This window comes from Perognathus longimembris, chromosome 20, assembly GCF_023159225.1.
Source record: "Perognathus longimembris pacificus isolate PPM17 chromosome 20, ASM2315922v1, whole genome shotgun sequence".
Classification (NCBI taxonomy): Eukaryota; Metazoa; Chordata; class Mammalia; order Rodentia; family Heteromyidae; genus Perognathus; species Perognathus longimembris.
Genome location: NC_063180.1, coordinates 19,136,156 through 19,147,840, shown reverse-complemented (window position 1 = coordinate 19,147,840; position 11,685 = coordinate 19,136,156). Strand labels below are relative to the sequence as shown.

General features: G+C 50.3%; 1 protein-coding gene across 3 annotated transcripts; it reads right to left on the bottom strand.

Moving 5' to 3' along the window:
• Positions 1 to 886: 886 nt before the first annotated feature.
• Positions 887 to 9,996, bottom strand: LOC125338613 (cytochrome P450 2A4-like). 3 transcript variants are annotated; one of them, XM_048329521.1, is made up of 9 exons: positions 9,826 to 9,996; positions 9,002 to 9,164; positions 7,313 to 7,462; positions 6,664 to 6,824; positions 6,178 to 6,354; positions 4,076 to 4,217; positions 3,478 to 3,665; positions 2,510 to 2,651; positions 887 to 1,133 (listed from the first exon to the last, which is right to left on the bottom strand). In XM_048329521.1, exons 1-9 carry the CDS (start codon positions 9,994 to 9,996, stop codon positions 952 to 954), a joined length of 1,476 nt encoding a protein of 491 aa, XP_048185478.1. In that variant the 3' UTR covers positions 887 to 951. The 3 variants fall into 3 exon arrangements, with proteins under 3 accessions (XP_048185478.1, XP_048185479.1, XP_048185480.1); XM_048329522.1 differs by having other exon boundaries at positions 4,076 to 4,214; XM_048329523.1 differs by lacking the exon at positions 9,002 to 9,164 and having other exon boundaries at positions 891 to 1,133; positions 9,816 to 9,996.
• Between the last annotated feature and the right edge of the window lie 1,689 nt (positions 9,997 to 11,685).

The window sequence follows — 11,685 nt, the reverse complement described above, 5'->3', positions numbered from 1 at the left end:
TTGTCTGGTCAAGGCATGAACTCAAGGCCTGGGCACCGTCCCTGAACCTCTATGGCTGAAGGCTAGTGCTCTACCACTTGAGCCACTGCACCACTTCTGATTCTTCTGAGTAGCTTACTGGAGATGAGAGTTTCATGGACTTTCCTGCCTGGGATGGCTTTGAACTGTGATCCTCAGATCTTAGCCTCCCAAGGAGGTAAGATGACAGGCGTGAACCACCAGCACCTGGCAGCTTTGTTTCTTATAAAGCAGGCTGGAGCACTTTTCCTGGGTTGCAAACACTCAAGTGGGGGAATCATGAGATATCTTTAGCAAAAAGCTGACTTGCACAATGAAAAACATCTACTGTTATTAGTAGTAGCATCTATTATTACTATTATCTATCATTGCTGTTATTATCTATTGTTATTACTATATTCTGCCTCAGTAGAGTACATTATCCCTCTTCTGTTTCTTTGCAAGGTGAGTATGTTTTCTTTTTTTTTTTTTTTGGCCAGTCCTGGGGTTTGGACTCAGGGCCTGAGCCCTGTCCCTGGCTTCTTTTTGTTCAAGGCTAGCACTCTGCCACTTGAGCCACAGCGCCACTTCTGGCCATTTTCTGTATATGTGGTGCTGGGGAATCGAACCCAGGGCCTCATGTATATGAGGCAGGCACTCTTGCTACTAGGCCATATCCCCAGCCCCTATGTTTTCTTTTTAGTCTTTATTCTTTTAAAAATTATCTTTAAGTAGTTGTACGAAGGAGTTGCTGTTTGACAAAGCAGTTTATGAATAAAATATATCTAGATCAATGTCCCCCCTTTCAGCGTTCTCACCTATACATCCCCTCCCTACCCCTCTCCCCACTCTCTTTCTTCTTTCTCCCTATCCTATGCTTATGGTCCACTTCCTGCCCCTCCATTTCCCCCCAGCCTCACCCACTCTTCCTTCCCTGGCCCAGCCTTGGGGGGCTCAGAGAGGCAGAAAACTCAAGGTGTATTTTGGTAGGATTCTGGTAAAGCCGAGGGAATCAGGGGACACTTTGATGTCCTGGGGAGCCTTTGGGGACTTGAAGCGGAAGTTCTGCAAGATGGTGGTGAAGAGGAGAAAGAGCTCCATTTTAGCCAGGCCCTCTCCCAAGCAGTACCGCTTCCCTGCAGAGTAGAAGAGGGAGGAAACACAGGGTGAAGCCAGCTCCCTGGGGACCAGCTTCGATAGGGAGCCTCAGGCTGGGTTCCGTAAGGGAGAGGGGGGCTCCAAAACAAAGTGCAACATTCTCTCTGAGCCCAGAGTCCCTCATATAAGAGACGGGCTAGAGCAATGGGAAATCTTGATGTCTGTACCCCCAACTACTCTCAAATAAGAAAATAAGACAGCTGTACTGTCATGTCCTTCCTTCCTTCTTTTTTTTTGTTTTAGTTTTGTCAGTCGTAGGGCTTGAACGCTGGGCCTAGGCACTGTCCCCGAGCTCTTCAGCTCATGGCCAGAACTCTGCCACTTGAGCTACAACTCCATTTCTGGTTTTCTGGTGGTTAGTTGGAGATAACAGTCTCATGGACTTTCTTGCCTGGGCTGGCTTTGAACTGTGATCCTCAGATCTCAGCCTCTTGAGTAGCTAGGATTGCAGGTATGACCCACTGGAACCTGGCATTCCTTCCTTTCTTTTCCCTTCTTCCTTCCTTTCTTTTTCATTTCTTCCTTCCCTTTTTCCTTTCTCCCCTCTTTTTTCTCTTCCTTCCTTCCTTCTTTCCCCCTTCCCTTTTGTCTTTCTTTATCTTTCCCTACTTTCCTTCCTTCCTTCCTTCCTCCTTCCCTCCCTCCCTCCTTTTCCCCCCTCCTTTCTTTCTCTCTCTTTTTTCAGTGTTTCTTTCCTTCCCTCCCTCCTTCCCTCCCCTTCCTTATTTCCTTCCTTCCCTCCCTCTCTCCCTTTCTCCCTCCCTCCCTCCCTTCCTCCATTCCTTCCTTTCTGTCAGTCTATCATTCTTTCTTTCTGTCTTTTCTCTTGTGCCAGTCCTGGGTCTTGAACTCAGAACCTGGGCACTTTTCCTTAGCTTTTTCTGCTCAAGGCTAGCACTCTACCACTTGAGCCATCTCTCTACTTCTGGCTCTTCAGTGATTCATTCAAGATAAGAGTCTTACAGACTCTCCTCCTCCAACTGGCTTTGAACCATCATCCTTAGACCTCAGCCTCCTGAGGAACTAGGATGACAGGTGTGAGGCACTGGCACCCGGATCTCCTCTCCTTCCTAAAAGTTGGGAGAACTGGTTGTGTCTTTGGAAAGATTAACGACTAACTCTGACCTTTGATTCCCACTTCCCCCCATCTCTGAAAGAGATTTGCACATTACTTTTGGCTTGGGTGTAGATGCTTGGTCCTTTACAGTTATTTGTGATTCTCCTGGTTGGCTGCAAGAGGACCTTCCAAGCTGGAGAAAGGCTCTAATGAATCTGTGGCTCAGAGAGGGGCTGGGGCGCACAGATGTGCCCTTTGCTGTGAGCCATGGCCCAGTGGCCAATGCTGGTCACTCACCGATGGAAAAGGGGACAAAAGCGTCACTCTTCTTAAACTGTCCCTTGTCATCCAGGAAGTGTTGAGGATTGAAATCTCCAGGGTTGGGGAAGAACTTGGGGTCATTCAGCACAGAGCCCAGCATGGGGAACACTTCAGTACCCTAAAAAGGAGAGGAGGAGGAGAAGGAGGAGGAGAAGGAGGAAGAGGAGGAGGAGGGGAGATTTGATTAGGAAGATCAAGCCATCAGTGTGTTCAAGGCTGACTCATCTTTACTAGAGATGGTGGGAGGGTGGGAAGTTGCAGAGACCCAGGTGAAGAGAAAAAGAAGCAGTGGAGCTGGGGGTCCACGAGGGAGGGAATTTAGGGGAGCAGCACCACTATGCAGCATGGGAAATATTACATTTGGGTCTCTTGAAGCAGAAAGTCTGGGACCTAGCTGGTGCATACTCGTGTGTGTGTGTGTGTGTGTGTGTGTGTGTATGTGTGTGTATATGTGTGTGTATTTGCACCTGAGCTGGTCCTGGGGCTTGAACTCAAGGCCTGGGTGCTGTCCCTGAGCTTTTTCACTCAAGGCTAGTGCTCTACCATTTGAACCACAGCCCCATTTCCAGTTTTCTGGTGGTTTATTGGAGATAAGAGCCTCATGGACTTTCCTTCCTGGGCTGGCTTTGAATCATGATCCTCAGATTTCAGTGTCCTGAGTAGCTAGGACAACAGACATGAGCACCAGTGCCTAGCCACAGCTGGTATCTTTCAAGGCAGGAATTTTTTTGAGGGGGGGCTGGAGGCCGGGGGTGTCACCTCTGTGGAGACAGAGAGTTGGGCACCAATGGTCAAATCCTCTTGAGGCATTTGGGGGTGGGGAGAAGACAGCAGGATGTTGGGGAGTCTGAGAGGGACAGCTGGGGTAACGTGTTGCAGTCAGCAATTGTTGGGTGAGGGTTGGAAAGCTGTTCTGGCATCTCGGGGAGTAAGGAGGGGTGCACCTTAGGGAGGAAGAAGCCCCGAAATCGGGTGTCCTTGGTGACCCTGCGAGGAATGCCCATGGGGGCAAAGTTGGCGAATCTCTGGATTTCGTAGATCACCGCCTCCGTGTAGGGCATCTTGTGGCGGTCCTCGAACTGGGGCTGCCGGTTCCTTCCGATCACCAGGTCAATCTCCTCATGGACCTTGGCTGAGGTGGTGGGGGGAGGTGTGCGTGTTTACGAATGCAAGGATGAGAGTCCAAAGAGCACTCTATCACTTGCGCCATGGTGCCACTTCTGGGTTTTTGGCTGGTGTTCATTAGAGATAAGAGTCTCACAGGCTTTCCTACCTGGGCTGACATTGAACCACAATCCTCAGATCTCAGCCTCCCAAGTAAGGTGGGATTACAGATGGGAGCCACGGGAACCTGGCTTCATACTTAATTTTTAACCTATATCTGTGATTGACCAAGAGGCCCTGGAAACTTGTGCCGTTTTAACAACAAAATCCCCATGCAAGGGCATGTCTGAGGATCAACACTTGTGGGCATGCGTGGATGTCAGAGGCGTTTCCAGGGCTTGTGGAGGGGCCCCTGCTTCCTGTGCCCTCCAGCCTTACCCTCCACCTCTGGATGTTTCAGAAGCAGCAGGAAGCCATAACGGAGTGTGGAGCTGGTGGTTTCTGAGCCTGCAAAGAAGAGACTCAGGGCTGACATCACGAGGTTCTTCATGCAGAACTCTGTGTTGGGGTTTTTCTTCTTCTCCTGCAGGGAGAAAAGCCTTTGGCTTGAATCTGTCTGCTATCACCATCTTGGGTTCATTCTGATGGCGTGTCCGTGTGCACTGGGGCTTGGACTCAGGGCCTGGCCACTGTCCCTGATTTTCTTTCTTGCTCGGTACTAGTGTTTTACCGCTTGAGCCACAGCTCCACTTTTGGCTTTTTTTGGTGGTTCACTGGAGATCGGAGTCTCATGGACTTTCCTGTCCAGACTGGCTTGAACCATGATCCTTAGAAAGACAAACTCTAGATCTGCCAGACTTTTCCCATTGCCCTGGCTGCCCCCAAATGCTTTTCTGCCAAGCTCAAACTATCTGTCCTTTGACTTTCAGCTTGGTGGTTATTCTTTTTTGTTGTTGTTGTTTGTTTGTTTTTGTGCCAGTTCTGGGGCTGGGCATTGACCCCATGCTTTGCTCAAAGGTTAGTGCTCTCCCACTTAAGCCACAGCTCCACTTCTATTTTGCTTTGTTTTGCTTTTGGTTAATTGGAGATAAGAGTCTTACAAACTTTCCTGCCTGGGCTGGCTTTGAACCGCAACCCTCTGATCTCAGCCTCCTGAGTAGTTGGAATTACAGGCGTGAATCACTGGTGCCTGGCTGTTGTTACTCTTTGAATGGTAGGAGTATTTTAGAAAGCAAGGGAGAGAGGCCCTGTGGAGAAGAAGGGCAGATATGTCACTGTGAGGGTGTCACAGAGACTTAGGGACACATTTTCTGAGACAGAACTTTAAATGATAGCATCTGACTCCTGTAAGTACTTTGAAAGTTTTCCAAATCCTTTAGCCTCCAAATTTCATAAATCCTTATCTTTTTTTTCCCCCCAGAAGGGAGACTGACATACAATTAGGGTGGGACCTCTCGTGTCAGGCCACCTGTAAAGCCAGGCCACTTGTCCCCCCAGGTATATTTGATATGTACGAAGTATTAGACAGGGTGGAGCCTAAAAGGCTTAGAACAGTAGAGCTGAGAGGAGCTAGGGTGCAGGCCTTCGTTCATGTGTGCTTAGGGAAGTCACCATTTGAGTCTCTGGGATGTACATTCTTCCTCTGTAAAACTGGGGTCAAAGCTAAAATGAGGCCAGGCACTGTGGCTCACGTCTGTTGTCCAACCTATTCAGGAAGCTGAGATCTAGAGGATCTCGGTTCAAAGCCAGCCTAGGAAAGAAATTACCAAGAGTAAATTTCTTATCTCTCTGAGTCAAGTGCCAGTGGCTCACGCCTGTCATCCTAGCTATGCAGGAGGCTGAGATCTGAGGATTGTGATTTGAAGGCAGCCTAGCCAGGAAAATCCGTTTGACTCTTATCTCTAATCACCGAAAAAGGCTGTAGCTCAAGTGGTAGAGTGCTAACCTAGAACAAAAGCAGCTCAGTGACAGAATCCAGGCCCAGAGTTCAAGGCCCAGGACCAGGAAAAAAAAAAAAGCTGGAAGTGGAGCTGTGGCTCAAGTGGTAGAATACTAGCTCTGAGTAGAAAAATTGGAGAGTGCCCAGGCCCTGAGTTCAAGCCTCAGTACTGGCATACATACAGGCGCGCGCACACACACACACACACATACACAGTAGATGAAACTGTAATGTGTGTGTGTGTGTGTGTTTGTGTGTGTGTATATACTGGACTCTTAGTTGTTTTATTCAAGGCTGGAGCTCTACCATTTGAGCCACAGCTCTACTTCTGGCTTTTTGGTGGTTCATTGGAGATAAGAATCTCCCAGGCTTTCCTGTCCAGGCTGGTTTCCAACCACGATTCTCAGATCTCAGCCTCCTGAGTGGCTAGGATGACAGGCATGAGCCATTGGTGCCTGTTTAATTATGAGGGGGACTGTGAGATGATTATAATAGGGCTCCATTTGATTGTGCCTCTCTCCTCCATACTCCCCAGCCTGATTTCCTTCTTCCTAGCTTAGTAGTTCTTCACCCCCCTTGGGGGAGGGGCTGCTGCACGCACCTCCAGCATGTGGATGAGGAAGGAGTCGATGAAGTCTCGAGGGGAGTTGGGATCCAGGGTGCGTTGGTTCTGCTCCACCTTCTTGGTGATGAATTCCTCCAGCCCCTGAATGCTTTTAGAGATCTTTCTCTGTGGTCCTGGAAAGTATTTCATGATGGAATAGAACATATCATAGATCTGGAGGGTGGGAAGAAGGGGGGATACGAAAGAAAGACAATTAAAGTGGGCACTGGGGGCTCATGCCTGGCATCCCAGCTACTCAGGGGGCTGAGATCTGAGGGCTCATGGTTCAAAGCCAACCCAGGGCAGGAAAGTCCGTGAGACTTTTATCTCCAGTGAATCACCAAAAAGCCAGAAGTGGCACTGTGATTCAAGAGCAGTAGCCTTGAGTTCAAAAGCTCAAGGACTGTGCTTAGGCCCTGAGTTCAGGCCATTAGACAGACATGGTGGGGGCTGGGGGGAGTAGGAAGAGTGGGCATTGGTCACCTGGCCCATAGGTGAAGCTGCAAATGCGTTGATCGTCATCATCATCTTCAGCAGCGACCGTAACTCTTCGTCCTCATAGTCGAAGCGGTCCCCGAACACCACGGAGCTGATGACATTGGAGACAGTTTGGCTCAGGTAGAAGGTGGGGTCAATGAAGGCACCTGGTGGGTGAGCAGGGTTAAGGGGAGAGGAGGACTTGGCCAAGAGTCAACTTGAAGCCAGGAGGGCACAGTGGCTCACGCCTGTCATCCTAGCTACTCAGGAGGCTGAGATCTGAGGATCTTGATTCAAAGCCAGTGTGAGCAGGAAAGTCCATGAGACCCTTATCTTCAATAGACCACCAGAAAACCAGAAATGGAGCTGTGGCTCACAGTGATAGAGCACTAGCTTTGAGTGAAAGAGCTTAGGGACAGCACCCAAGCCTTGAGTTCAAGCCCCAGGACTGACAAAAGAAATGAAAAAAGAGTCACCTTGGTGGGCTGCATCAGTCGAGCATCTGAGGACACAGCAGCCTCGAACCAGTGAACTCCTGCCCCAGAGTTCCAGGCCTTGCAGCACAGACCAGTGCAAGCCCTAACCCATCACCCCTGCGTGTCCGGTATGTGGAGTCCGTTTTAAGCCCAACAAGACCGGGTCCTCCCTTGCTCACCATTGGTACCCCTCAGCCTCTTGATGAGGAAGCTCGCCTCTTCCTGGATGCGCTCCTCGATGCCGCGCTTGCCCACGCCGAAGTCCCGCAGCGTGGTGATGGCGAAGCGCCGCATCTGCTTGGCACGCTCCCCATTGCTCAGCGCCAGGCCTGAGGAGGGAGGATGTCAGAGGGACCTGGGGGGACACCCACACCCCGGATGAGGGGAACTGGGAGGAGGGGGGCAAAGAGGGCAAGAGGGAGAGAGAGAGGAAGAGGAGGAGGAGGAGGAAGAAGAAGAAAAAGGGAGGGAAGGGAAGGAGAGTGGAAAGAAAGGAGAGAAGAAGGGAAGGGAAGGGGAGATAAAAGAGGAGAGAGGAGAGGAGGGGAAGGGAAGGATACGGAGGGGCAAAGAGAAGAGCTCAAAGATCAAAAAAATTTAGAACCCATCTCAGACACACACAGGAAAAGTGCCTGTGTAGACAATGTCAAACAGAAGGAGAGGCAGAAAGGCAAGATCGGAGGCTAGGCGCCAGTGGCTCATGCCTGTCATCCTAGATACTCAGGAGGCTGAGAATGAGGATCATGGTTCAAAGCCAGTTGGGACAGGAAAGTCTGAGAGACTCTTATCTCCAATGAACTCACTAAAAGCTGGAGTGAAGCTATGGATCAAGTGTTAGAGTGCCGTTCCTGAGCAAAAAACCAAAAATGAAAGTCTTAAGGGACAGTACCCAGGCCCTGAGTTCAAGCACCAGTACCAGTACCAGCACACACACACACACACACACACACGAGAGAGAGAGAGAGAGAGAGAGAGAGAGAGAGAGAGAGAGAGAGAGAGAGAGAGAGAGAGAGAGAGAGAGAGGTGAATAGAAGCAGAGAAAGAGAAAGATTGAGAGATACTGCAGTGCTGGGAGGGAAGGGAAAAGGGAAAGAAGGAAGGGACTGAGATTGTGGAGACTTGGCATGGGTAAAAAGTTTGTGACATTTTCCATACTGAGTTGGCAAGAAAGATAAATCAGGGAAAAGGACCCGGAGAAGGTCTGGAAAGAGGAGAGGTTATTTCTAGGAGATTGTAACGAGGGAACATTCGAGATGATTTTGCATGAGATTTGGGAGGAGAAAAGGGAAGGGAGAGGGGGCCAAGGAAATGGGGGGAAATAGAGAATCTGGGCAATATCAACACACAAAAACATGAGGAAAAGGGGGAAAAAGCTAGATTCCAACAAGGGGCTCTCAAGAAGTTATTTTTTCTTCTTGTTGTTGTTTTTAGATTTTTTGTGCTGGGTCCACTCTAACTCAAGGCCTGGATCCTATCCCACTCAAGGCTCTACCACTTGAGCCACAGCTCCATGTCTGTCTTTTTTTTTGCTGGTTTGTTGTACATAAGAATCTTGAATTTGGCTGGCTTTTGAACCATGATCCTCAAATCTCAGCCTCCCAAGTAGCTCTGATTACAGGTGGGATCTACCAGAGCTGGCTTGGCTTCTCAAGGGTTTCTAAGAAAGAAAAGACACCTAGTGTGAGGGGAAGAAACAGAGGTCGAGGGAGGCAGGGAGAAAATGGGTCCCACAAGGTCAGGGACCATGGCTTGGGACGGAGAGGGATGCAGAGAAGCAGGCGGTGAGTCTTAGAGGGGATCTGAGAGGGAAAGATGGAGGAATGACACCATCAGCAGGCCCAGCTCCCTACCAGTGACGGCTCCCTCACCATAGTCGTCGAAGAGCGTGTTGAAGGTGGCCTGCTGGCCTCGCCCACTGAACTCCTCGGCCTGGTCGACCAGGGCCTCCTTCACAGTGTGATACCCACACAGCACCACGATCCGGCGGAGCCCCAGGTGGACCAAGAACACGGGGCCATAGTGCTCGCTCATCTGAAGGGGAGGATGAGGAGAGTGGGGACTGCCTTGGCTCATCGCTATGTCCCCCCCAGAAGTCAGTCATGCTGGTACTGGACCTTGAACTCAGAGCCTCATGTTCTTGCTTGGCTGGCTTTCTTTCTTTCTCTCCCTCCCTCCCTTCACGTCTTCTTTTTTCTCATGGATGGGTCTGAGACTGGGACTGAAACTGGGTACCTGATGCTTTTGCTCATTGGCTAGCGCCCTACCAATGGAGCCATGCCTCCAAACCCATCTTGCTTGTCTTTTTTCCCCCCTCAAGGCTGACGCTCTACCACTTGAGCTACAGCTCCACTTCCGGCCTCCTTGGTGGTTCACTGGAGATAAAGAGTTCCATAGGCCTTCCTGCCTGGGCTGGCTTTGAACTGCGATCCTCAGCTCTCAGCCTCCAGAGTAGCTAGGATGACAGGGGTGAGCTCAATAGAGCAGTGCCCCCTGGCCCAGTATGATTTTGATCATCAGGGCATTGAAGATCCAAAAATCTGGTTGTTTCTAGCTTGGGCTTGTCTACTGAATCTGCCAATCTCTGGCTAACCCTCTGGTTTACCCTGCCAATATTCTGTCTCGCGTTAGCTAGGTGAAACTGAGGCAAATTCTATACCCACCAGGGGCCACCCATCTCCCTGCTAGGCTGTACCTTCATAAGGGCATTGTACATGTCTCCTGCATCCAGCTGGAGGTAATTCCCAATGAGGGGCAGTGGGATGGGGCCAGGAGGCATCTTCCTCCAGAACTTCTGATTCCAGACAGACATCAGCATCAGGGCGCTCAGGACGGCCAGGGCCAGGAGCATGACTGAGGCCAGCATGGTGGCGGTGGAGGTGAATGGCTGTGATGGCCGAGACCGTGTGTGTTGATGCTTTTGGAGACAGAAGGGGTGGCCTTTGCCCCTATTTATTTAATTGTGTCACTTTGTCACTCAGTCTCATCCTCCCACCCCCCAGTATATTGCATCACCCACAGCCAGGAAGGACAGTGCACCCACAGCTGGGCAGACTCACCAGTCCCAGAGCTTCAGGCTGAATACAGAGCCAGTGGAGAGGAAATTGTCAGAGCTGCGTGGCTGATGGCTGAGACTAAATTCGGAACCCCAGGTTGAAAACAGGCCTCACAGACATGGATTTAGGAGATTCACAGTAGAACTGAAATCTTTAGATTTGTTGGGGTGAGGACAGGATGTGCATATTGGGAATCTCTCTGTGAGAGAGACAGGATTAAGTCAGGAAGGGGGCTGGGAATGTGGCTTAGTGGTAGATAGAGTGCTTGCCTAGCATGCATGATGCCCTGGGTTTGATTCCTCACTGTTGGGCTGTCTCTATCTCCCGAGTAACCCCTTTTGCCCTCAAGCATGAGCTGCCTGACCTGCAGGCAGCAAGGCTGGAGTGAGGGTTACGTGAAAGCCTCAGAACCTGTGTGTGAATGCGAAGAGCCCTTCCTCCCCCTTGTCTTACTAAGAACAAAAGCGCGAGACACGTGGACTTCTTCGGGGAAAGCTCCTTGGATTTCCGTTTAATAGGGGGAAGTGCAAATACACTTATACCAGCAGTGACGGTGGGAAGGGGAGGGACTTGGAGCGCCTAGCTAGGCACTAGTGATTGGCTAATGATCTGTACATCATGGTGATGTCACGGAACTTCCCACAGAGGCAGAGACCTCTTGGCTCCATCTCTGGGTCAGCCAGCACCATCACAACACACTTGCTCTCCACCGAGAGGCAGGGGCTGGTTTGGCATCTCTTCCGGCATAACCCAGAAGGAGGTGAGACGGGCTAGCTGCTGGCCCAGCAGCTAGCCACCCCAGGTCTTAAAGGCATAGCCATCCCCTACACCTCACTACCACATACACAGAAAAAGCTGGAGGTGAAGCTGTGGCTCAAGTGGTAGAGTACTAGCAAAAGAAGCTCAGGGACGGTGCAAGCCCCAGGACTGGCAAAGAAAGAAGAGAGAGAGAGAGAGAGAGAGAGAGAGAGAGAGAGAGAGAGAGAGAGAGAGAGAGAGAGAGAGAGAGAGAGAGAGAGAGAGAGAGAGAGAAATAAAGGAGTCATGAAAGGCCAGGCATTGGTGGTACACGCCAGTAGTCCTAGCAATTTAGGAGACTGAGATCTGAGGATCACAGTTTAAAGCCAGCCGTGGCTGACTCTTGATTCTTATCTTTCATAAACTACCAAAGAGTAGGAAGTGGAGCTGTGGTGAAAGTGGTAGAGCACTAGCCTTGAGAAAACAAAAACCAGAAAGAAAAGAATAAAAGGCTTGGACACTACACCGTCCCTGAGTTCAAGCCCAGGACTGGCATTGAAAAAAAGTCAGGGAGGGAGATGCTAAGATTACAGATTATAGCTGTGATTGTATACAAGATCTCTAATTGAAATTGCTTCTTCTCCCTCTTCTTCCTCTTCTCCTCCCTCTCTTACTCTTCCCTTTTCCCTCCCCCTCCCCCTCCCCCTCCCCTCCCCCTCCCCCTCCTCTTCTTTGAAGAAACCAGCAGGGGGAGAAGCAAC

Bases quoted from the DNA above. Each gene is read 5' to 3' on its own strand.
- LOC125338613 (XM_048329521.1), bottom strand. From the start codon at position 9,996: ATGCTGGCCTCAGTCATGCTCCTGGCCCTGGCCGTCCTGAGCGCCCTG. The intron at 9,165-9,825 runs GTACAGCCTAGC...CCTCCCCTTCAG, and splicing joins TGTACAATGCCCTTATGAAG to ATGAGCGAGCACTATGGCCC. The intron at 3,666-4,075 runs GTAAGGCTGGAG...CCACCACCTCAG, and splicing joins GAAACATCCAGAGGTGGAGG to CCAAGGTCCATGAGGAGATT.